The sequence below is a fragment of the Drosophila persimilis genome, unplaced genomic scaffold (assembly GCF_003286085.1).
Source record: "Drosophila persimilis strain 14011-0111.01,24,50 unplaced genomic scaffold, DperRS2 tig00000686-arrow-arrow-pilon, whole genome shotgun sequence".
NCBI classification, from domain to species: domain Eukaryota; kingdom Metazoa; phylum Arthropoda; class Insecta; order Diptera; family Drosophilidae; genus Drosophila; species Drosophila persimilis.
The window spans coordinates 615,644-640,191 of NW_020825336.1; the positions used below are offsets into that span (position 1 = coordinate 615,644).

The 24,548-nt window shown below is 47.2% G+C and overlaps 4 protein-coding genes across 6 annotated transcripts in view; 1 reads left to right on the forward strand and 3 right to left on the reverse strand.

Moving 5' to 3' along the window:
- The window catches only part of LOC6600477, a 32,390-nt gene extending 18,634 nt beyond the window's left edge, over nt 1-13,756 (forward strand). For all 3 annotated transcript variants that reach the window (XM_026991775.1, XM_026991777.1, XM_026991776.1), the window contains exons 3-8: nt 6,457-6,680; nt 10,732-10,876; nt 10,942-11,064; nt 11,139-11,297; nt 11,361-11,820; nt 11,896-13,756. In XM_026991775.1, coding sequence (XP_026847576.1) covers nt 6,457-6,680; nt 10,732-10,876; nt 10,942-11,064; nt 11,139-11,297; nt 11,361-11,581 — 872 coding nt within the window. In that variant the 3' untranslated portion in view covers nt 11,582-11,820; nt 11,896-13,756. The remainder of the gene's footprint in view (nt 1-6,456; nt 6,681-10,731; nt 10,877-10,941; nt 11,065-11,138; nt 11,298-11,360; nt 11,821-11,895) is intronic.
- LOC6600479 (ubiquitin-conjugating enzyme E2-22 kDa) lies at nt 3,269-4,173 on the reverse strand. The gene is made up of 2 exons (XM_026991778.1): nt 3,946-4,173; nt 3,269-3,879 (listed from the first exon to the last, which is right to left on the reverse strand). Exons 1-2 carry the CDS (start codon nt 4,159-4,161, stop codon nt 3,499-3,501), a joined length of 597 nt encoding a protein of 198 aa, XP_026847579.1. The 5' UTR covers nt 4,162-4,173; the 3' UTR covers nt 3,269-3,498.
- Nucleotides 13,757-15,720: 1,964 nt separating the features above from the next.
- Nucleotides 15,721-17,103, reverse strand: LOC6600480 (vacuole membrane protein 1). Its single transcript, XM_002025635.2, has one exon. It carries the CDS (start codon nt 17,006-17,008, stop codon nt 15,767-15,769), a length of 1,242 nt encoding a protein of 413 aa, XP_002025671.1. The 5' UTR covers nt 17,009-17,103; the 3' UTR covers nt 15,721-15,766.
- A 605-nt stretch (nt 17,104-17,708) lies between these two features.
- Nucleotides 17,709-19,931, reverse strand: LOC6600481 (mitochondrial uncoupling protein Bmcp). Its single transcript, XM_002025636.2, has 5 exons — nt 19,717-19,931; nt 19,416-19,563; nt 18,691-19,104; nt 18,573-18,633; nt 17,709-18,513 (listed from the first exon to the last, which is right to left on the reverse strand). Exons 1-5 carry the CDS (start codon nt 19,781-19,783, stop codon nt 18,292-18,294), a joined length of 912 nt encoding a protein of 303 aa, XP_002025672.2. The 5' UTR covers nt 19,784-19,931; the 3' UTR covers nt 17,709-18,291.
- Between the last annotated feature and the right edge of the window lie 4,617 nt (nt 19,932-24,548).

Sequence of the window (24,548 nt, forward strand, 5' to 3'; positions counted from 1 at the left end):
GTGTCAGCAGAGTAAACATCATTTTCCTCAAAGCAACCCAAAGCCGACGCCGAAGCCGAAGCCGAAGTAAAGACATCAACCGTCCAGGGATGTGGGATGTGGGATGTGGGATGTGCGACAGGATGGGACTGCAGCTTGGGGTCTGGGGTGAACGCATTAAAGACCACCAAGCACATCCGGACCCAGAGCCCAGTGCCGTTCCCCCGGCCGGAAGCATTAAGCTGCGGAGCTCCTGCCGGGACTGGCTCCTGCGAGGGCCATTACCAGTGCGATTCCGGGTCCCGCGAGTTATGAGGAGGTTGCTCTGTGGGCCAGTGGTGTTTTCGTGTGGTTTGGCCGCACCATCGGAGGGTTGTCCAGGGCTCCAAGGTTCCTTCTGGTGTCTTCGGTGGGAAAAAAAGACTGGGCGGGCCTTATTAGTCGATTAATAACGCGGGCGGGCGGTGAGCGCGACTGGGAAATCCCACGAATTAATTATGCTAATTTTAATCCTTTTGCCAGTGCTTTAATGTGAACAAATGATATTCCGACCGAATAATCCCCCGCCCCGCCCCACCAGATGAGGCTCCTCCTGGCTGGGGGCCCGGGTGCCTCGGGGGGAGGAAGGGGAGGACACATTTTGAGTAGCAATACCCGTAGATATTCCAGCATTCGACTGTCCGACGAGGTATCTGTCTTCCGTTTTGATGTGGGACACATTCGCCCATTAAGCCAGGCATTATCCCTAATTTCGGAAATGCCATTTTTCCCTGCTCTGTGGTTTTTTTTTTGTGTGTACTGCCATCTGCCATCTGCCACACCCAGTGCTCGCCCCAACCCTCCCCTCCCCTCCCCTTCTCTCTATCTCTTCCTCGAGTGCATAAACAAAGTGGAGATAAAGACACTTCTGCACATTTGTGAGTCCCAGCCTCTGTGTGATGGGGATGAGGAGTAGGAGGAGGAGGAGGACCTGGAGCTGAACTTGAGGCATGTTGCAATTCCATCTGGCAGATCCGCGACTACCTTCCGCCTCCACACACTCCGCCCAGCGGCAAATGGAATTGTTTTCCCTTTGCTCCCCCGACATTTGTGACAGAAATGCCTTAATTTATAGAAAATGTATCTGCCGTGGCTCCTGCTGGGGGTGTCGGGTATGTCACATGGGCTTCAACGCTCCGCGCGGCTTTCGTTTGTCTTTCGCTCCGCACAGACCCGACAGTCCCGACAGTCCCGACAGCCCGAGGCAGCTACGATTTGCTGTGCCTGTCCTCCATACTGCGTCCTGCGTCCTCCTTCTGCTGTCTATCTCTCTGCTCGTCTTGGTCCCTGCGGGGATCAGGGAAGAGTTCGGTTCAGCGCAGCGCAGCTGCACGATAATCCCGGTACACACTCCTGCTACACATGGGTAAGCTGAGGCGGAGCAGCTCTAGGCCGCTCCTGGCCAGAAATGATTGAAGGATTCCATTCCATTCCATGCCATTCCATGCCATGCCATTCCATACCCCGTTGGCCGTGGCTTGCCCGGGAGCCAATGATGCCCGGTACTTGTAGCGGAAATAGCATCCGAGCACTCTGCTCTGTATTTCCACTCCACAACGTAATTGATATTTTGCAAGTGTCTCCATCCATCTCATCCACTCTGCTGCCCACCTCTCCTCCTCCCCCTCCTCCTCCTCCGCCTCTCCTCCCCTTCCCATATGTCTGTGGCAGACATTCTATATCTCACTTTTCGCCAATCCATTCCCATTCCCATTCCCACTGCTATTCCCACTGCTATTCCCATCCCATTACACACATGGGATGCAGATGCATCTGTGGCTGTCGGAAAGTAGAGTTTGCACCCCAACACACGCCGTAAGTGGCGATAACACAACTTTAGATATCGCCTATCGACAGTCTGTTAAAATTAACATTAACATTGACATTGTTTATGGAGAGGGGATAATGGATAAAAAAAATAACTAAAATCCTAGAAAAATCACAAAAAAATAACTATATATGAAAATGGAGCGCAATTAGGAGAAACCGTAATTATCCAAAATAGAATTATAGAAAATACATAAATATACGGAAAATATAAATATGTAAATGAAGTAAAAAGAACAATTGAAGAGAAAATCGAGAAAAACAATACAAGGAGAAATGCAAGACAGAAGGACTCACCTGTTCCCATAATGCCGTAGCGTTGAATATTATATTTGAATATTATATTATATTGAATATTATTTGCTGTTCCTTTCATTGTCTTGCTGTTGTTTTTAAACACACACAAGCACTTAAAAGAAATAATAAAAAAATATTAATTATCACACACACACACTGACACCTTAAGACCTCATGGAGTCTTTATTCCATTAATTTTAGTGCGATCACTGATCTGTTTCCAAGAACAAAAAAAGAAAAATAAAAAAAAAATATAATTATTGCCCGTTTTATTTTTCACTGAACACTGATGAATTTTTTTTTAAACTAAAAAAAATTTAGGTATATTCTGTTCCTTTTTTTGCGTTGTTGTTGTTTTCACACACACACACAAAGAAATTAAAAAAAAAAAATTATATACCACCCACGAACACGCACAAGGCATCGGGACGCACAACAAAAAAAAGAGTCAATTATGCGTTTTTTCACTTGAGTTGCGTTTTGCCGCCGGCAAAACATGAAACGCGTGACTTAAATAACCGCTTTGAGTGAGGGAACGGGGGGGGAAACTGAGAAAGCTGTGATAAGCATGAATATGTATGCAGATCAGAGCTTTGCTTAGAAGTCGGTCTTTGTTGTTTCTCTCTCCCCGACTCACAGCAAAAGCGAGAGCAAAAGTTTGCGGCCGAATTAACTCGAAGTGCATGTGTTTGTACACAGGTGATCACAGTGAAATCAGTGCATTTCGGTGCGGGCGCATTACATTAAACTGATGATTAAAGAAGAGACCGGGGGAAACTGATAAAGCTGTGATGAGAGTGCAGCAGCGTGGGCGGCACAAAGCTTCTTCCTCTGCCAGCAAAGAACGAGCTAAAGTTAGTGGCCGGTGAGAGCAGAGCAGCGTAGGCGAGTCAAAGCTCAGCTTGCAGATCGGCCCTCCCTCCCTATCACACAGCAAAGAACGAAATCGAAAGTTTGTGGCCGAGCAAGAGCATCGCTGAGTAGATCACAGACACATGATGTTACTCTCGTGTTCTTTCGCTGTTAGCTCGCTGCTAGACTTACAGCCCTGTTACAGTTGGCTCTGTCGCTGTTGGCTCCTCTAAATTAACATGCCTCTGTAAACGGTTGCATCGGTGGCATTGCGTAAGAGAAACGAAAGGTTTTCGCATTTAATTTGATACCAAATAATGCACGTACTGCATATAGAATTTTGGGTGCGAGTGGGGTACAATGAATTTATCTAGTCTCCTCTATCAGTATCTGTTCGCGTTACATCTGGTGGATAATCTAAAATGTTGTTCCAATTTAGTGGTATTTTCGGAAGCTGTTAGCGTTGTTGTTGATTCTTGCGGGTACTACTGTGGCCTTAAAAAGCTAACTGACCAGGCACTCCGTTGCCTTGTCCAAGTTCCAGTTCTCACTCGAGAGCACGCTGCGCGCATCATCCTCGGCGTAGCCCTTTTCGACGAGAAGCTGGATTTTTGAGTCGAACTCGGGAAAGGTGTGCGGACCGCCGGCGTAGGCATGGGTCCAGTGCTTGGCGGTGCGCAGAAACAGATCGTGCTGGTTCCTGAACTGGTATGCCACCAAGGAGCTCCGTGGATCCGGCTGGGCAGCGGCCAACAAGGCCTGCAGAGACAGCATCGCCGTGCGCAGCGTCATCGCCGCTGCCCACTTCTCCTCGAGTATGTCCGGGCAAATGGTGCCAGTCACAAACGAAACGTTCGGGTGCCAAACGAGCGTCATGAAACGAATCTGCCACAAGATGCAGTCGGTTTAAGCCATCTACCTGTGCTGCAGTGCCGCTTTGCGGAAACTCACCTTCGGTGGACTGTACGGATATTCCTCGGGCACTTTTATTTCCAGTGTAAACTTCCCCCCCTCGTACGGTGTGTTGGGGGGGCCGCTTATCTCGCCCCTCAGATCTGTCCAGCTGTCGTTGACACGTTCGATTTTTATGGGACACGGCTCGATCTTCTCGCTGCGTAGGAGTTCCTCCAGCTCGCTCTTTATCCGTGAAACAGCTGTGCTCGCCATGATTTTTTTGTGGATCTGTTGCTGTAGTTTTTGTTGTTTCAATACCTGCAATCGTTCCGAGCTGGCTCCCAACTCCAGGCTTGCCTTTTAGCTAGGAATTTCAACACACAAACGACAAAGCTATATGTGATTATAAATTCTTTTGCTGTTAATTCTAATATAGAACAAATAAGGCAAACAACATGCGTAGTAGAGCAGAAGGAACCGACAGAACAGAAAATGTGCGTGTGAGCACGTCGCAATTTCGTGAATCTCAATCACAAGAGGTCTTAGGGTCTTGTTAAACATATTTCTGAGAGTCAAACGGTATATTTGGCTGCTCCTAGCACCTACAATGTGGCTACACCAAGAGCTCAAAGAGCTTTCAACATTTTTCACTTCTGTAGGGCCCACTGAAAGTTACTCGGCAAGTGGCTTGTGGCCAATTTTCGCAGGTAGCACAGGAGGCAAGAACCCCCCGCCCCCACCGCCAAGGGCCCATTTCCTTGCCTTTCTCTGCTATTTACTTTGGCGGAGATCAAAGAGAAATGTGTAACTAAATTGCCAATTACATATAAAGCAAGAGAAACTGTCTCCCTCGCCATGAGCCCATAGGGCGGGGCCTGCACCTGACAGGGCAGGAGGTGAAACAAAGGGCTGGCGGCGGTCCCTGTCCCCTTCCCCGTCCCCATCCCCGTCCCCATCCCCGTCAGACATTCACAATCCAATTGTGAATTCAATTTTGAAGTTGGCAACGCGGGGACAACAACATTTGCGACCGAAAATAAGGCATTTACCACGAGAAAGAAATAAAGAGAGGGAGAGAGATGTAGCCACACATGATTGGGGGCCTTCTTTCGGTAGTCCAAGTTTCCAAGGCCTCTTAGATAAGGTGAGGCACATTTCTACTACTACTACTTATGGTGGGAGCCCTGCTCTCCTTGGAAGACCTCACCTCATATTACTACGTCGAATCCATCTCCGCTCTCTCTGGCATTCTCCTGCGGAGTACGAGGAGTGTGTGCAAGGCGTAAAACGAATTTGTAGTAAATTCCTTCGCCGTTCCTTCTCTGCTCTCACCTCCCTCCGACTCCAACCGCCGCGGCGCTGATGCGTCGTCATCTTGTGCGTTTTATTGGAGAGAAATTGAATTAGTGGCGGCGGCGGCGGTGGCGGTGGCGGTGGCGACGGCGGCAGCGGCGGGAACGGAAGCGGTTGCTAAGCAGGAAATTGCCTGAAATCAGGCGCACGTAAGCCCCACAGTGCTGTGCTGCCCCCGCTACCCACCCCCCCGAGCTGGCTTCCATTAAAGGCCGGCCGGACGGACCGTAACTGGAGTCATCGTCCTGGCCCTGGCACGCGTTGGCTTTATTGCTGCCGGAACTGCCGGAGTCTGGCCGTGCCCGGCGGCTTCATTTGCATGCGCGCCGACGTCCAGCCATCAGTAGCTCCTGGAAATGGCCCTCGTTCCCTGTTAATGCATTTCGCACTTAAGCGCTATAGTTTTCGCCATCAAACTAATTAAAAGTTGCTTAAACAACGCGGAACTACTTCCCAGCAGATGGCTTCTCCGCGTACTGGCGGAGTTCTTGGCACTGGCGCTGGCGCTGGTCATTAGCTGATTTTGATTGACCCTCAACGCAAATCACCAAGAGTGCCGGGGCTGTCTCTATGGCTTCTGAAGGCTAAAAGTGGAAAATTAAAGTGCATTATATATTATTTAATTGGAATTGCCCATTAGTCAAGGAAAGAATAGAGTGAAACGATCTCTGTGCCGTTTCAATGATCTATTTAATCGAATCAGAGGGGGTCTTATAGGGCTTTCCTTGTCCTCCTATGGATCCCAGACTAGGCATTAGCGTGTGTATGTATGGTGATGCATACTTGATGAACTATTATGCACGTGTGTACATCTTGCAGTACACACAAGCGAGTACGGGTATGTACACAGTCACTGAAGTGCAGTCGGGCGGCTTCTGGGTAGAAACGCAACTGGTGCGCACGGGAAACAAGCACGGCTGCAAGTAGCACGCGAAACGAAGCGTAAATGAATTTTTCATCCCTCCATTAAAACGTAAGTGCACATTTTCCGGCGCAGCGCACGAGACGCCCCGCCATTAAGGCAAAGGAAGTGGCCCGCAGAGCCCCAAGATGGCGGGCTCCGGAGATTGTGAGGGCGGCTGAGTCTGAGTCTGAGCCTTGTAGCCACAGAAGCCCAACCCCAAGAAGCCCTTTTCCATATCCGATAGATACGTGCATGTATGTGTATGTGTAATAATCAATAACCGACTGTTGTTGGCTCTCTCTGTTCCGCAGATTACATGCAGTCGCTGTGCAAGAATCACTTTCTGCAGCAGCTCTACCGTAAGATCGACGGAGCCGTACTCTGGTCGCAGAACGAGCGCAATCTGGACTGCATCATCACGTTCCAGACGCACTCGGTGCTGCAGCGCTTCATGCTCCGCTTCGACATGCTCCAGCTGGACTGCAACGACCACCTGCTGGTCTACGACGGAGCCCATGCCGTCTCCACGCCCAAGGTAAGTCCCTCCGTGCCATCTCTTGATCCTTTTCAGCATAATTGAGTTGGGGGCCACCTGAATCCCGGCCAACCACGTCTCTGTGTCTGTTCTTTGGGGCAGGATACGGCTGATACGGCTACGTGTCCCACATTTTTATTAGCGAAAACGCTAATTTGCATATGCAAATCGAAAAAGGAAGCGGATCCCGCCATCTAAGCCCGTATTTGCATAGGTGGTGGGATCCTTTATTGCCTTTATTGATTTGCTCGGCAATAGCTTATCCCCGGCAATAGCTGATACCGTGTCCGACAAAAGTCTACCCATACCCTTCGGCAGGCGCTGCCCGATCCCCAATCAGACTTCTTTGAAGCCCCAAAAATGATCTGAACATCCCGAATGTGCCCATATATCGAAGACCGACTGTACACTGGTAATCACAGCGCATCCTGTGGAGGGGCAGGCCATCGATGGGAGTATGCAAATCGGTACACATGTGAGCTGCCTGCCGTCTGCCGTCTGCCGCCTGCTGCCATGTCAGGGAACAGTAATTGTGTATATCGAAGGGTGGAGTGGGCGTCTCTGTTTGCGCACAGTAGATTGAATTATTAGGAGCTGAACTGTAAAGCAGACAACTCAAATTGGAGCCGAGCAAACGTACGTACATATGTTCTGAGGCAGGTGCCAGTACGCCCCAGTAGGCCCCTTCGGGGAGTACTTAGTGTGCATCGAACCCTCGCCATGGGAGGCACTCGAGTATAAATATTTATTCTAATGCTTACACGTCGAAGCCATGGATCCATATACATTCACAGGGAATTAGCAAATCAAATTTCATTCGTTGCACAGATAGAAACATATCTGTAGCCTCCGCCCGCCCGTTTCATGGCAGTTCTTAGGCGATTTCTTGTTGCCGGGCCAGGCATTCCCCGAATCAATTAAAGGGATACCTCCCTGGGGGGAGTAACGAGGGATTCCTGCATAGATACAAGATACAAGATACGAGTACACACTGTACGTACGTACGTACGTACGTTCGAGTGTATCAGAAATTGCATCACATGCCGATAGTTAAGGCCAATCATTGCTTAGTTTGCCACAGCCGAAGGCCGTGGAGGGGACGGGGCCGGGGGTGGGTGGTGCGGCAAAGCACCACAATTTGCTGGCCAACTGTGAGTTGCACTGCTGCAGCCACCCACCCGCCCACATGCACCCACATGCATCCCGGCCACAGCCACCGCATTATCCAGATCACGTTGATGCTTCTGACATTTTAGGTTCAATCCCTGTGGGGCTTCCGCTCTGCCAACATGGGATGCTCCACATACTCCAAACACACACACACACACACACAGGCACAGACAGTCGCACACAAAGGCATAATTTTGTCGCTGCAACATTTGCAATGATGACAGCCAGTAAAGGAGGGAGCGGAGGGAGGGGCGGGGCGGGGGGCTGCCGTTGCGGTTCCACGGCTCCACTGCGGCTGCAATGCGGCGAAGGCTGCAAGCTGCCAACTCCTCCTGCCCCTCCTTCTCCTTCTTCTCCTCCTTCTGCTGATGGCTCTCTGTGATTTTATCAGCAACAATTTCCATTTTTCATTCCCCCGCCCACACTGCATTATTTAATGCGGGGGTAGGGGGGGTCTGTGTGTGTGTGCAGCGTGAGGCAAGTAGGAAAGTGGCCACAAATAGAGCGCGCATAAGCCAAATCCTTTATTTGCCAAAAGGAAGCAGAGCAGCGATGGCGCCACTAAAAAATATGCATAAAAATGTTCAGCTAGAAAATTAGAATTAGCCCCGCCTCTCCCCTCCCCTCCCAGAGGAAACCTTGAAATTTATGGAAACAGAAGAAATTCCGCTGCGGAACGCCGGAACGCTCTGGCTGTCATTTTTTGTCGCCTCTCTCTGGCACGACCTCATTTTAGAGCGGCGCCAGCACTGGGCCACTGCCAAAGCTCTATGTCACCTGCCACCTGCCACATGCCCTGGCCCAGACCCAGGCTCAGTCCCACTCCGAGGCCGGGTATACGAGGCATTCCGATTTGGGCTATCGGGGAGTCACATGAGGACCGTCACACTTTGAACTGAATCAAAAGCAGTGCCAGAGTAGAGGCTTTCGGATAGATCTGCATTACTGCAGCTCCACATCCGTGGTATGACGGACCCTCCAAGGTCTCTAAGCAAAGAGAACAAAGTCCATAAATTGTGGCATTGTTTGTGCCGGTTCAAAGACTCGAACCGCTGAAGTGAGTCGAAATTGCGGTCGAAACGGGCCCTTGGAGAGAGTTATGTATGTATCTGACGGAGGGAGGAGCCAGCAGCCAGCGTCCTTAACGAGAACGTCAATATCGATGGCAACTGAATTAACTTTAATTATGAAAGCTGGGTACATACATATGACGGCAGGATGGGGCGATGGGGCGACGGGGGCGATGGGGCCTGGGAGCAGGAAGTCAACTGTGATTTGAGGCGTTGCTCCCTTTGGCCAAGCCAAATAACGAAAGCTCATCGTAAATAAGTTAGGAGGCGAAGAGCCATAAAAGCGAAAGTATCGTAAAACCGCCCAGCCGATTTCCAACGAGAGAGCAGGGACAACACGGGACGAGTTCAACAGGCTCTGCCGCTCTTGATGGGTTTTTATGGGTTGGGCATGGGCATGGGCACGGGCAGGGGGGCCTGGAGGACTCGGTCTTAAATCCAGACAAGGCCCGCATGCTCGTTCGACTTTATTGACAGAAGCTGAACCATTCGAAGGACCGAAGGGTCCTCATTGATGAGCGCTGTCAGGACGAGAGGAGCCTGACCACATAGAGGGAACTATGATTGCAGATACACATAGATATGAAATACTGCTTCCTCTGACGAATCGATGCCAGAGGAACGTCTCGGCCTCAACCCCCAAATCTCGCCCTGGCCTTTTCCCATTTCAATAAGCATCCAAGCGGGGATCCACGAGTGTGTATACGTATATTTGTCAAGTGAGTTGTTTTGCAGTGCCCGTCCCCCGACAGATACCGACTGGTATCTGAAGGATGCAAAAGTTAAGAAGCAGTCGACCTGCGGTATTTTCCACCTAAGCAGCTTTCGTAAGTTTCCCCCCACCGCCCCCCGCACTGCCTGGGTGAATGGGTGAATGGGCAGGATTTATGAATTGGACTGCCACTCGAGTCACTCCTCGCCGGAGCCGGCGAAAGTGGCGAAAGTATGCAAATTTGCTGCTCGCCGGCCACAGCAAAGGCGGGCAGGACCCGTCCAGGACCGAAACCGAATACAATTTTGCGAACATGTAAATAGTTTTCGACAAAAGGAGTTGTCACCGCATCAGTGGGGTGGGGGGCGGGGGGGAAGCCGCAAAAATCCAAAATTAAAACGTTCCAGCACACACACACATGGCAGAGGGAGGCGGCCAGAGGGGGGCTGGGCGGGGCAGGGCGGGCGCAAAAAAAGCGGCGGAGAAAAGTTTACATTTTCGAGCTGCAACAAAATTAAAATATGGCACAAAGCGCGCCACGTCGAAGATGCAGGCTGCCACACCCCCGGACACCCCCGGACAGACCGAGACACCGACACACGAAGCAGAATCAGGACCAGAATCAGGACCAGGACCAGAACGTTGTGTCAAGAAAAGCAGCCACAGCAAAGCCTACAAACGTCTCCTGCGGTGGGTCGGGGGCGGCGGGGAGGCGGGGAGGCAGTTGATGAACCCTTGGTGGAACTTTCATGAGGCAAAAACCAACAACATTACAAATTTACACAGCAATGGAAAAGGGTGCGGGTGCGGGTGAAAGAAGCAGACTACGTGACGCATACACGTGCCACAGGAGGTGGGGCTGGGGCTGGGGCTGGGGCTGGGGGAGCAGCCGTCATCATCATTTTGCACTCTGCGGCGTCGACGATGAGGATGACGACGACGACGACGATAACGTGACCAAACCAACAGACGACAGTGGAAAAAGTTGCACAATTTCCAAAAAAACCTTCAATATTTAATTTAAATATTAAGAGAGTATTTCTTCGGCACTTGATTGGCTGCAGCAGGAGCATGATAATATCGGGATTACCCTTTGCAGATCGACATCTCGTGCCGGAACACAAAGAACACCGTCAACGCGCTGCTGACGCGCACGAATTTCGTGACCCTGAAGTACGTGACCGACGGCTGGGGCACAGATGTGAACGGCTTCAAGCTGGTGATAACATCGGTCAAGGATCCCAGTAAGTACAGATGGTCCGCGCCTGTGGCAGTCGGCAGTACCGCTTCGATTCCATCCCACTTTCAGAGCACACCTGCAAGGACTTCACCTGCGCCACGCGCGAGTTCTGCATACATCCCGATCTGCTCTGCGACGGCGTCAATCACTGCGGAGACAACTCGGACGAATCGGTGCAGAACCTCTGCCAGAGTAAGTCGAATCCACGATACGTCCCTTCCATCCTTCCGTCCGGACCTCCAGCACGTTTCATTCACTCTTTGCAGGCGAGGCGAGCAGCACCGTGTTCGGAATGGACATGACCTGGTTCGTCCTCATCGTTGTCGGCGTCCTGCTCGTCCTGAGCGCGCTCATCGTGGCCGTGGCCATCTGCGTGTGTCGGCGCCAGGACGAGAATGCCTCCAACCAGAACACCGCTCTCCAGCGTAAGCAACCAAAGGGCATCGAAACGCCAGTGGGCACTAATCCTGTCGATTCCATCTTTGCAGTACACCACAATGCGGACACAAATGGGTCGTCGAAACATCTGCACTACCATGGCATTAGTGTCGGCGGTACGCTGACGAGGGAGCACACACAACTGCCACCACAGTCGGGAAACTGGCATCACCCTGCGGGACCATCCGGGTACCACCGCATTCCACACAACTACTTGAAGATGGCCACCAAAGTCCGTCCCATTTGGTGCTTGGCAAATTCCGTCAATTAGGTCAAGATCTTTCACAAAACTCTGCCGGCCTCAGCCAGACGAACATTGCCGGCTCCGGCAATCACCAGAGCGCCAATGCCGCCAATGCCGGTGCCGCCCAGAAGGACGAATGGTTCGTCTAGGATCTGGCAACATCGTGGCACGAGGGCACTGTGAAGGAACGGAACCAATTTGACTTGAGCACAATAATCTGTACTTGAATAAGTAAAATTATGGATATTTGCAGAGCATTAAATGAAGTGAGTACAAAAGCTGACAGGGATCCGAGAATGATAATCTGATAATGATAACTGAACGTTTTCCTTCCATTGCAGGACTGTACGACTATACTTAACAACAAAACAATGTGGACATCACCGCGCAGGGTGTATTATTAAGAGATCTCTATGCGTACCCAAGCAGAATCTCGAAAGCGTTGGGCAGGTGGTCGGAGTACACACGGAGTACTCCGGCCACTCTGTCGGATAACCAATGCAACTGTACATAGTTTATAAATACGAAAATATCATTTAAAGGATTAATATTACAAGCTGGCTAAAAACAGAGACACAGAACAGAGAACAGAGAACCCCATATCCCTGAAACGTATAGGTCGAATAACTAGGGAGTCCTCGTCTTAATTTGTTGGCATTTATTTACTAGAATAATTGTACCATGCGATTGTACCATGTGCTCGTATCGTAAGAATAGACAACCATTACATTAGACTTCAATTATTGCTCTTTGATTATCGTCTTAGTTGGCATTGCGGGTTGCTGCGTTTAATGTATGTACAAAAGGACAAGAGTTCTTCAGTTTATCATCAGAGTCATAGTCAGAGGTAGAGTCAACAATCTTAAGCATTTAAACCAAACCGTAAGAAGTATTAAAGATCAACGAAAACACTGTCATTGGAATACAACTTCCGCAAGCCTGGTATTTAAGGTGTTTTTACAACAAAAATTAAACAGCAAAATGGACACAAGAAGGACTCAACAAAAACAAGGGATGTACATAGGTAGCCGACAATATACATACATACATACATCAATACTCGTAATTAACGAAAATGCATTAAGACATTGCAGAAACAGGAGGAGGATACTTCTTACTTGCTGTCCACCTGTCCACCTGTTCAACTTCATATCCCACTTCCATTTGTCCACACGAGAGCCGGAAACGACTCTGCAGACTTTCACGAATCATCCAAGAACCGAAAAAAACAAACCCAATGCTAACGGATATATTCTGAGACATTAAGGACAATACAGTGAAAACTTTTGCTTTTGATACAACTCAATTGAGAACACAAGGGACATGCGAGTGCATTTGTAACCTACAGAAGAGTGTCCGAATCGAATACAATTTTCTACAATCAACCAGAGAACCAGAGGAATTCTACACTAAATTAAACAAAATAAAACAAAAAAAAACAAAACAAAACAAAGTACATACACAGAGAGTTGAACATTTTGCTACAAAATCGAATGATAACGATCATATACTTATACATATTGACGATGCAATGGAATGGAATGGAATGGAATAAAGCTCGAGAAAAACCAAAACTAAAATGCTTCAAAATGATTGTAGTACTTCCCGCCGTTAATATTTTTTTAATATATCATACATACTACAAATACAAACAAAAACTAATACAAAATACAAATACAAATCTAAATAATAATACTTATCCTAAGATCCGTACGTAAGAGCCCCTTTCCGCTGCTAGAATTTGTCTTTCAAAATATGTACTTCCATAGGCCGGCCAGTTAGCAAGCCCCCGAGTTCTTTATGGTTCTTCAATCTAATTTTCTGAAACACACAAAAACCACAACAACAAAACAACCAATCAAATTTGTTCGTTTGCTAATAGAGAAAATTCATCTAGAAATATCCGAAAGTAAATGCTATTCCAGCGAGTACCGTACCACGACAAATCGGAGGGGATACGGGAATAAATGCGATTTTGTCAAATTAAATTAGTTTTGTACTTAGCAGTAATGAAGGCCCCTAAAGCTAAATTGAATACCTAGGCACCTAGGACTGCTAGGACTGCTAGGAATACTACCTAGGCATAATTTCCGCTGAAGGTACCAGTTGATCAGTTATGTATCTTAACTCTCGTTTTGCCCGTGCGTCTTATATAAATCTATAATCGTAAATTATAGCAAAATGGTATTATGATAAATTGAATTTTTAACCAAAATTATAAGCAAATTGTATTAGGCGTCAAATTTTAGAAACGAATAAAACCGAAACGAACAAGGTACATGTTGAATATGTATGTGTATGAGCTAGGACTACTTTCATTTCATATACGGAAACAAGTAAATCTAATAATAACCTAATGAGACGATAATAAGCGATACAACATTATAACTGAATAACCACAAAGCTATTTTATGCAATACAGGAAATATTGAATACAATACTGAATACCGAATACCGAATACTGAATACTGAATACTGAAAATTATGCGTCAAGTCAAGTAAAATGTTTAGGCAAACGATTGTAATTGTATTGTAATATCGTAACCGTAACCGTAACAGTAACAGTAATCGTAACCGTAATCGTAATCGTAATCGTAAACGTAATCGTAATTGTAATCTTAATCGCATGCCTACTTCTCACTGGTGAAAATCGGCCTAGATCATATCGTTATCGTTCAGTACGGTGTCGGTGTCGTATATGAAGTGTAGTTAAAATATACATACAATACTATATGAAGCATAAATATATGTTAAATACAATTCAATCGGGTCGGACGGATTCAATGGCAGAATGGCAGTACCCACAGTACCCACAGATCCACAGATCCACCCTTACATTTTGTGTATATTTACATGATGGGCAAATAGAGGATAGACGAGGATAGGAGGATAGAAGGATAGGGGTGCCCAGGGTGGTGGTGGTGGTGGTGAGAAGAGCTTTCGTTTCCCAATGTAAATGTTAAAATGTGTTAAAATTAAATTTTTTTACTGTCTACACTCTCTAACTCTCGAAAAGACTTTGCCGCAAATAGTCTTAACTTAAATTACTATACTATATGAATGTACACGTACACGTGTGTGTCTGTGCACATTAGGCATTAGCGACAGTATACATATGTATTCCCTCAACAAATGAACCAACAAAATTACCAATCATTACACACAACCATCCACAGAGAGGATACACACGAGTATTCATGTGTATCTATGATTCTACCAGTTTCCCCCACGCTTTTAAGTTCGATTGACAAGGATAATCAGTTGTACTAACTTGCTTGGATTCTCGAAGAGTATTATATAGAGTAATAACTAGGTTCACATGCAAAATCACTGGCCATACAATTACAGAATAGGCCTCGTAGTGCAAATGTTAGCCGGACATATGGATATGGATCGAGGCGACACTCCACTAGGGAGTTTTTAGTTTCGTTATCGCACGCATCACCAGAACGAATGATGGATGGTCCGCAATTATTTGAGTGTACGAGGGAGTATGCTATTAGTTGAAATAAATATGATACGAGTACTACTATTAGTACTAGTACAGCAACAACAGGTGCAAGAGAAGGTCATTGAGAGAACATGCAATAGTATTCCGAAACGAATGAATATCTTGAGAGGTCGCGTAAAGTAATGCTTAGCTTTGTGTTAAATTGCTGTTGAATATAAATGTACTTGTACAATGATAATAATTATGATATGATGGCATTAAACATACTGAAAACACACACAACAACAAGCAACAAGCAACCACACCCCAAACCAAACCACAACAATACAATAACAGCAGAAGCAAAAGCAAAAGCAAATGAACCCAAATCCAAATGAAACTAATTATAATGAAATAAAGAATATAAAACGTTAAAATGAAACGAGTTTCTCTTCTCCATACATAAGCTATATCTTTGCATTTATAGATCTAAACGCAAATCGAGTCCAAAAGTCTTCGGCCCACTAAATCTGGGCACAAATGGTATGGATAGAGCTGTAGGCTTTAGACCCCAAATAGCTGTTGCAATTGGTTCCTAGTGCAATAGTCTTTGGTTATATTTAACAGATTTGTTTCCATATCCAAAGATCACAGACTTAAGGCTGTCAGTAGAGATAGGAGAGCTGTTCCACGAAACTGGATTCAATCCAGATTTATTTTCTATTTCATTAAATAAACATATTCGGCTAACTCAGTCCAAGTGCTCGCATTCGGCGCTTCTTCTAGGCGAGGCTTTTATTAGATGCTTCCTCGTCTCGGTCAGAGTACAAAATGAGTTGAATGTTTCTCATGTGGTGCTGCTTCTCCTGCACCCGCCTCAGGTGGATCTGTGCGAGTGTGTTGAGTGTGGCCACGACAAAGTAGGCGACCATGAGAACGGTAAAGAGCTCAAAGGCGTGACTCACGAGGCTTAGGCTGAGGCTGATAAAGGACTCGTCGCCCTCCCCGTTTCGGTTGATGGTTTTGTGCATGTGCTGCTTTGTGGACATCAAGAAGCCTTTGAAGAACGTCTGCAGGCGTGGGCCAAGACCAGGCAGTCTCCCCAAGAAGTCGGCCAAGCCATTGACCAGATGGTCGCTGAATGACACTATGACGCATACCTGCTGAATGGTTGCCTTGATTAGGGCCTTGCCGATCATTGTGGCCACAAAAAACTTCCAGAAGGGCACCAGAAAGTGGCCGCATGTGATGCCAGCGAGGTCGAACAGGGGATTGGGCACGCTGGCACAGAGAAGGATGCCAAGGAATCCCACACGCCGCACCATGAGCTCCATGCACTGTTTGGCACCGTCGAAAACATTTGAACGGCCCCGAGGGCTGTGCCGCTGAGACTTCTGCAACTCCAGAGGCTCCTCCGTTTCCACACCTTCCAATTCATTGCTGGACAGGCGTGCACTCCTGGCCATAAAGTATGGTGGCAGCTCGCCTATGGCCGTGCCAATGCCCCAAAGCAAGGCCTCCGGCCGGACCTTTGCCAAAATGCTCCAGATATCTGGAACCTGCCGCACATACCCCTCTTCGGGGCAGACCTTTTGGTCCGGGTACGGCGGCTCCGGGAACTCCAGGGTCTGGCACTCGTAGCCCGCCAATGTGACTCCGGCAATATGTGGCCCCAGGTATAGTAGGAATGTGTGCAGTCCCGTGCCAAAGCCCACTGACGTAAGGACGCCCAGCAGCATCCAGTACAAGGCGAATCTCAAGTTCTGCAGGCCGATGCTCACGTAACTCTCATGTGGTCCCGGCAGTATGCAGACTATACCCAGAGCCAGCAGACTGCCCAGTAGCCATTTGTTCAGCAGCCAGTTAGCGAGAGAAAGCACCAATCCTCCGGCTTCTATGGTTCCATACTTCAAGGTCCGCCAGGGGCGGCGCCACAGAACTAAAGATCTTCGCTCTAGTAGCTCCTGCGTGCGTTCGGCCGACAAGTCCCGCTCCTTCTCCTGCTCCTGCTCAGTGAGCAACATGCCCGAATCAGTGGAATCGGTTGAGGCGGTCGGCTCCTTTTCTACTCTCACACTCTTATAAGTGAAGCCAGTTGGGGGTATACTTTGTGTTTTTACTTCTATATCAAGGGGAGTTTGATGTGGTTAATGTTTTCTAGACTAGCTAGGCTTCGTGTCGATTCAAAAACTTGCGGAGCTTAAGGATGCTGTATTCCGCTTCCCTCTTCAAAATTCAAGGCCTTCTTTGAGCAGAAAATTTGCTATTTTCTATACGGCAAAATTCCCCCAATCATAAGAGACTTCTATTTATATCCGCGGCATATAGCACCGCCGAAACGAAACAATAGGAGAATACAGCTTTTGAAATTTGGAATGCCTGGCCTTATACTATTTCGACACTTTTATGGATAGCGCTAGCTCTTTCTTTTCCATTCCTTCTCTTCTTTCTTGCTCCTATTCATGCATGAGAGAGAAAGAGAAGGAACTTCGCGGCTTTTTTGCACACAAAATCTACCTTTTCTATGCCTATACTCATTTCTACCATTTTTACTAGCTTTAAAGATATTTTTCTTTTATGCACTCATGTGGAATTGGCACATATTGGGGTAAGCAACGCACAATTTTGGTACAAAGACTTACTAATGAAGAGCCTTGGCAGAAGCACATAGAATGAGATTTTCAACAAACAGTTTATTCAATAAAACTTGCATGTATGTATGTATGTATGTACACCTTGAAAGGATCAAGAAAGAATAACACACATTACTAAATGCACATATTTACAACGAACGTGTGTGTATGTAATACGATCGATAAAGTCTACACTGTTGCACAGAACAAATGCGCGTCTAATACAAGTTCACATTATTCATATTTTCGCTAGCTATATAACTGGTAAAATTAGGCTTAGTTTAGTTAAATAGTGTGTTCGCCGAAGGTCGCTGCTGCTTTCGCCACGGCCAGACGCTGGCAAGGCCAAGTAAATATGTGGTATGGTAGGAAATTCGTCAAAAATGCAAATACTTGAATGGGCCCACCCAGCGTCTGAAATTCCTTCTCGTTGTCACTTTTGTCGAAGGCGAAATGCGACCGGAGGATATGGCTGGCTATTGAATAGCCAGCAGCATGCAGACAGGCACTTAAGTGACCACTCAAATTGAACTATGAGCTTAGCTTAAAGGTAGGCCAGGTCCAGGCAGTTTTCTTAACCTAACTCTGCTACGGGGCAAAAGATCTTTTTGGTTTGAATGCTAGAATACATCTTGTACTTGGATTCCGTTCGACGTTCCACTTGCCGCCTCGCCTCAGTATTTCTTGAGTTGTTCGTACGTTATAAAGAATATGATGTTCCAGGGCCCCATCCTAACCCACGTGGGTATGAAGCCCTTATAGAGGGCCAGGGGTCCCTCGTTTCGAATCGTCTGCACTGCACAGTCGAGGCTCCCGCTGTACAGCTTTGGTGTGGCTGCCGCAGTGGCCAGGCCGTTTATCGTCATGCTGACGGGTCTCTGGTTCATCAGGCGAGTCTATAGCAAAGGATTATCTCTCATGCTGACAATATAGCATTTTATTTCACTCTACTCACCCGGATGACATCGATGGGAGTCGACGCAATGGCGCTTCCTAAGCTGGCAATGAAACTTGAGCTGTAACAAAAATAGAATTAGATCCAGAACGTGAAAAAAAGCCGGGGGAGGACTTACATAAAATGATTCGCCACATGATCGCCAAAGGCGTTCATTAGCTGCAGCTTGCAAAAGTCATAGACCGGTAGCTCGACTGACGCAATGACTACGGCGCGCTGAGCCGTTGGCCCAACACCGCGCCACAGCCCTCGCACGCCCTCATACTTGTATATTTCGCTGAAGCAGCCAATCAGACCCTGGTGATGGGCTCTGCCATGCACCTGCATACGCACTTTCAGCACATCGGTGGGGTTGGCAATGGCCGATGAGATGGCGCCTGCCGCTGCCGCGCACAGTATGTTGCTCCAGACCCGCTCGCTGCCGTCTTCGTTCGTGAGGAGGCCGCGCTCGTTGGCCAGCTTCTTGAGGGTGTAGTAGGTGCCGAATTTGATGGTGCCGTAGGTGGCCTGACGCAGAACTGCCGGCCAAATGCTGCAATGAATACGATGATATCAGAAACAAAGTCTAAGGGGTTGCTGGCACACTATCGGGCCGGGCAAAGTTTGCAGACCAGACCAAACGTTGTATTTTCGGCAAGCCATTGACGGTGCCGAGTCGTGACTGGCGTTATCAACCTACACAGAAGTACGAATGTATGCACTTGCATATGTTCGCGCTCTACACACATTATTATGCTATTCCCTAGGAGACAACTGAACATGTGACTGTCACGTTTCGCATGATAAGAACGCAATGCTTGTCTCATGTTGTGACATCGTGCTCGTAGATTTCTCGCCACTTACCCAGAATACAACGCTCGCAGCCCTTCTTCTTTGGAGATCTTGACAAATGCATCGGTCATGCCGCGGTACCGCAGCTGCGAGAACGTTTGATCAATTTTCTGACCTTGGACTTGGAGGCGCGTCTTTGTTGTGTCGATTGGAAAAGTGCCTGCAATGCAATACGAGTATAAATAAGCTAGAAGTTTGTTTACAAAGATTCAGTACGGCGATAAGGGTCTGATTTCAAAGCTGATTCCAAAAACACCACCTTTCGTCACACTTGTTTTCGCCACGGGAGGCCCTCATCTTTTTGCATAATTACCAAATTCAGCAGTTATAGATGCAACGCCGCCATAAACAAAAGGCCGCCAGTCCTTGACTTCCGCCATGACCGCCACAGCACCTGTTGATGCTCAAAAACCGATCAGATTTCGCGTTGATCCTTCAACGACGCGACCAAATGAGATGGCACTCCTCCGTTGCAACTTCGTTGTTTACTTAGCGTCGTTTGCAGGTTTACTTGCATGAAATTCGCATTAAATATTACACAAATCACGCAACCAAAGTGTCATGCTTTAACTTACATTCGGTCAATTTATTACATAGCAACTACACGGTAGCTACACACTTGCTACATAATGGGAGGAAAAAGAGGGTATAAACAACAGGCAAAGCGGCCCAGAAAATGCATCGGAGGCAAGGTAAAACACACCCCTCGCGCCTAATGTACCTTGCCGATTTTGTCTTCAAGGTATATTGTCCTCACGCGCAAGACGGGGTTCGTACGAATCCTGCAATTTACTAGCTGTCCATACCCTTTTTATAGCCCATTCAAAACTACGACTCATTTTTTCGTTGCATTTTGAGCGTCTGACCTCAGAAATATACCGTCTCATTTTTAGAATATACCGTAAATATATCAATGAAAAACCGAACTTAGCAAACATAACCGCTCTATTTAAAATGGATAACAACTTGAATTAAACCGCGGAAAATAATACTCAAAATAGCATCCTATCCTTTACCTTTGTATTAGAAAAAGACCACGATATATTTCGCGGAATGAAACCTAAGTGTGTATGGAATGAGTCTAATTTTTTGTACCGATTCATCCGGTTCAATACCCGATTCAAAGCATGCGAAAAAGATAGCCATAACCGATTCGAAAAGAGCAAAGTGTCTCGAGCCGTGCCCTCTGGTGCTGGAAAGTGCCGGTTGGCAGAAAATATCCAATACTGCTAAACGGCTCGACCAGGGCTGCATTGCTTTTCCGTTGAAAATAAATGTAATTTAAATTTCAATTCATTTCCTGAAAGCCGATCCAAACGACAAAGTAACAAGGATCGAACGATAATGGGAACAAACTTGAGTAATTTCATTCTGACATGGATTGGCGTCTCGTTTCAACGCAAACTAATCTCCCTGTTCGGTTTTCTTCGAGGGAAAATATACGAGTATATTCTCTAAGGGTATTTCCAGCTTCGACCCACGAAACGGACCGTTTATCTTTATTTGTTTGTTTATTGAACAACAATTCAGGCAACATCAAAACAAACTGTTTAAAAGTCAACAAGAAAGTAGATCAAAACACTCCAAATATTGGTAGCGAACCTCAAATGAATATTTAAACGCAAACCGATAACGAGTTGAGTCAAAAAACGAAAAACGAAAAAAAAAACAGCAATCTGGGAATTCCTATTCACCTACTCGTAAGCTTAGCCCTGGCCCCGTGGTCCATCTGTGGTGCTGGCAGGGGCAGTGCAGGTTCTCCAGCGCCGACCTTTGCTGGCATTTTGCTGTTTTGTTTTCGCCTGTCTCTCAGCTCTGCTCTGCTCTGCTCTGTCCTGTTTTGTTTTGTTTTGTTGGCAAATTCGCATAATTAAAGATTGTTTTGTGGAAGTTAGCTTACTACGATTTGTCTGTGCTTAATTCACGTCACTCATTTCAAATTCAAGCGCAGACCGGATCGTGAAAGTCGGCGGCGTCACATCGGCGTCGCCGGTCTTGGACCAGTTCGAGCGTTGCCTTTTTGGGGAAAAAGACTTCAATGGGTTTAACCCCGAACATGGTGTGGCTCCGAGTCCGACTCGGACTCCGAGCATGGCTAAGACCGCAGAGAAACAAAGAATTTGGCAAATTAATTTAATCGCTGCATCCTATTGTCGATCCGATCTGATCCGAGCTAAAATGTAATTTAATCGCCTTACAGTTTATTTCACTTAATTTGGCATTCCCGCGCCGCCGGTTTTTTTCTTTGGTAAGTGATTTCTGGCAGTGGAGCGCTCCCGTTCTGTGCCGTGGCGTGGGCATTCTGGGTAAACTGGCTATTTGGTCTCTGCTATTTGCTACTGTGTTCGAATTAGCAAATTCATTCAACCGCTCTGTGAAATATCTTGATTTGTAGATTTCCACATTGGGAAGGCCGCGGGGGGTGCAGATTGATTCCTTCCCGACTTTGAGGATCCTGCCACCTGCCACCTGCCAGACTTTTACCGCGAAAACAAAGCTGAATCTTAAACAGCCGAACGCGTGCCAGTCGCAGACTTGGCATAAATATCTGGATATTTCGAGTTAAGCACGCAGATATATACGTATCTGTGAATGTGGTATGTGGTCATAGCCGAAGTCTGCTTATGGATCGATCAGGGCGCCTTGCTTGTTAGTCACATGATTGGCATGCGGAAATTCCCCGAAAAAAGGCCGTTGCCATATTTGAACATATTTGTTCAAGGAAATATCTTGGAAGCCCTACGCCCATTTGCTTTCCCCCGAGGGCTTTCGTCTTTCAGCCAGAGAACACGTGCAAAAACTATTAATATTTACGAATAAATGGAATTTAAAATGCAAATACTCATTAGAATGATATTGAGAGTCGTTATTCGTCAGGTTTTCCAAAAATAGTCCCGCAAAGAGTCTCTTACGTATTCTCTATTGGATGATATACAAAATAAGATCCTTTGCTGCTGCTGTTTGCTGGAAAGAACAGTAAAAATAGCTGCCAATCGATTCCCAAATTTGGCAAATTGATTCCCAAATCAATCAACAAGTAGCCGGTTCAGGTATTCCCCAGAACCGTGGGCGAGACGGAAAAGGGAAAGAAATTTCTTCAGTCCTAAGCTGAGACCCAATAAATTAAATTAAATCCAATTTGCATATCTAACACCGATGCCTGTTTTGTTTACCGTTTGAGAGTAAAAACCCCAAGCCAGACCAAATCCGCATACGCGTAGAGGCTGATGCTAAGCGCGGGTCTGGCGCCAAAGAAATTACCAACTATCCATCAAGCGTTTTGGCCAGATCTGTTTACTGGCGTCCATCCGCTACATGTGCTAATCGTCGATGGGTGGGGGGAATGTTGTGGCGTTGAGTGGAGTGGCGTGAAGCTTTTATTACACTTGGCTGTCGCTACTGTCCAGACCGGTCTGCGCTCCCCATAGCCCCGAATCTACGAGTATTTCCCGGTCCAATCGCAGTCGAAAACGGAGTCGGAGTGGCTCTGGTAATTATGCAGGAATTTTTGATGCGACGACTGTCGCGTCTCCAAGTCGCCACAGTAAATTCTGCGAATCTGACAGATTTTATTGTATGCCAAAACTAGTATCATTCAAATTCGTTTACAGCCGGTACGTACCCCCGAAAAACCAAATCATATGCAAAGAAGCCCCGGCCAGGCCAGGCAGAGACCGAGACCGAGACGAGACCTCTCGCTTCGAATACTTCTCACATCCTAAATACATTTTTCCAAGCTAAGAAAACGGGAAAACTCTTTTAGCAAAAATGATTTCCTGTACAAGGCTATTATAGTTCCTATATTACCATATGACAGGAGCTCCCTGGTTTGTTCGGACCTCAATGCCCAAAAGAGATCTCCACTTTGCTGGATACTAAAGCAGCTAGAGGTTTGCTGATCTCTCAAGCGTCTGCATCCCTGAAACATTGAACCAGTGAGCTGGATATGCTGTCCTAGTTCTTCATGAACTTTGACGCATACGAGGAGAGGTCTAGCTCAGTGGCTATTCCTTATGTCCTTAAGATAGTCAGATGAACACCAATGCCACTAGTTGGCAGAAGTCCCCCTTCTCTAGGAGCATGAGGCTGGGGCTGAGGTACCATCTAACCCTCAGCTGCCTAGACATACATACATCCTCTTGGAGCCCCATATAAGCCCCATATGTGCCATGTGCAAGGTCCAGCAAAGTGAATGTCCAAGCGCTGATCAGATCGATCGCTCATGCATAATGCATCGCACAGGAACAGCAATTAATCAGCAATTAATTTTTCATAAATTGATCGTTTATTGACTGAAGGCAGGAATTACATGCCCGCTACCGTATGGCCTGCTGGACCGCTGCTTCTTCGCTTCTCCTCCGCTACTCTGGCTCCGCTGCTCTGGCTCCGCTGCGACGGGAGATGGAGAAAAAAGACAATATTAATTGCTAATTATGCGCCGTGTCAAAACAACAAAACTAAGCCACATACATACATAATAAATTATCAATTTGTCTACGGCTTTAATCACAGGCCACAACCAGAATATCAAGAGGTACTAGGCATGTCTTCTGGGCAGGCAGGCCAGTGGGGATGGGGATGGGTATGGGGATGGGTATGGGGATGGCGATGGCACGTAGACCAAAAAACGGTCAATACTCGTAAAACTGAAAGCGAATAAACAATAAATCAGCCACAAATCGGTTGCTTCGAGTGGAATTTTTAGCATAGTTCGTTGCTTTCGACCTTAACGCGGTGTGGTGTGGTGTGGTGTGGTGCGAGCCCTGTGCCAAACAAACACGCTTCCACAGAACAGAATGGAGTCGGAGTCGGAGAGCCCGGGCATAATTAATAAATTCCAGCGTGCGCCGCAGAGTGAGTCTACAGTCCAGTCCAGCATCGAGCATCGAGCATCCAGCATCCAGTATCCAGTATCCAGTATCCAGCAAACAAAACAACAAATTGACGTCACACACAGGGTCGGGCCCTGGCCCGTTGCCTGTCGGCGGGCATTCGGCCTTCCCTGGGCAAGTGTGACATGGTAGGAACGGAAACGGGTTAAACGGGTACGGCAGCGTCCCCCTCCAAACATCCAAACAACAACAGCTCTGTCTCTGGCTCTGGCTCAGGCTCTCGCTCAGGGCCTTAATCAAAGGTGTTCGTTCT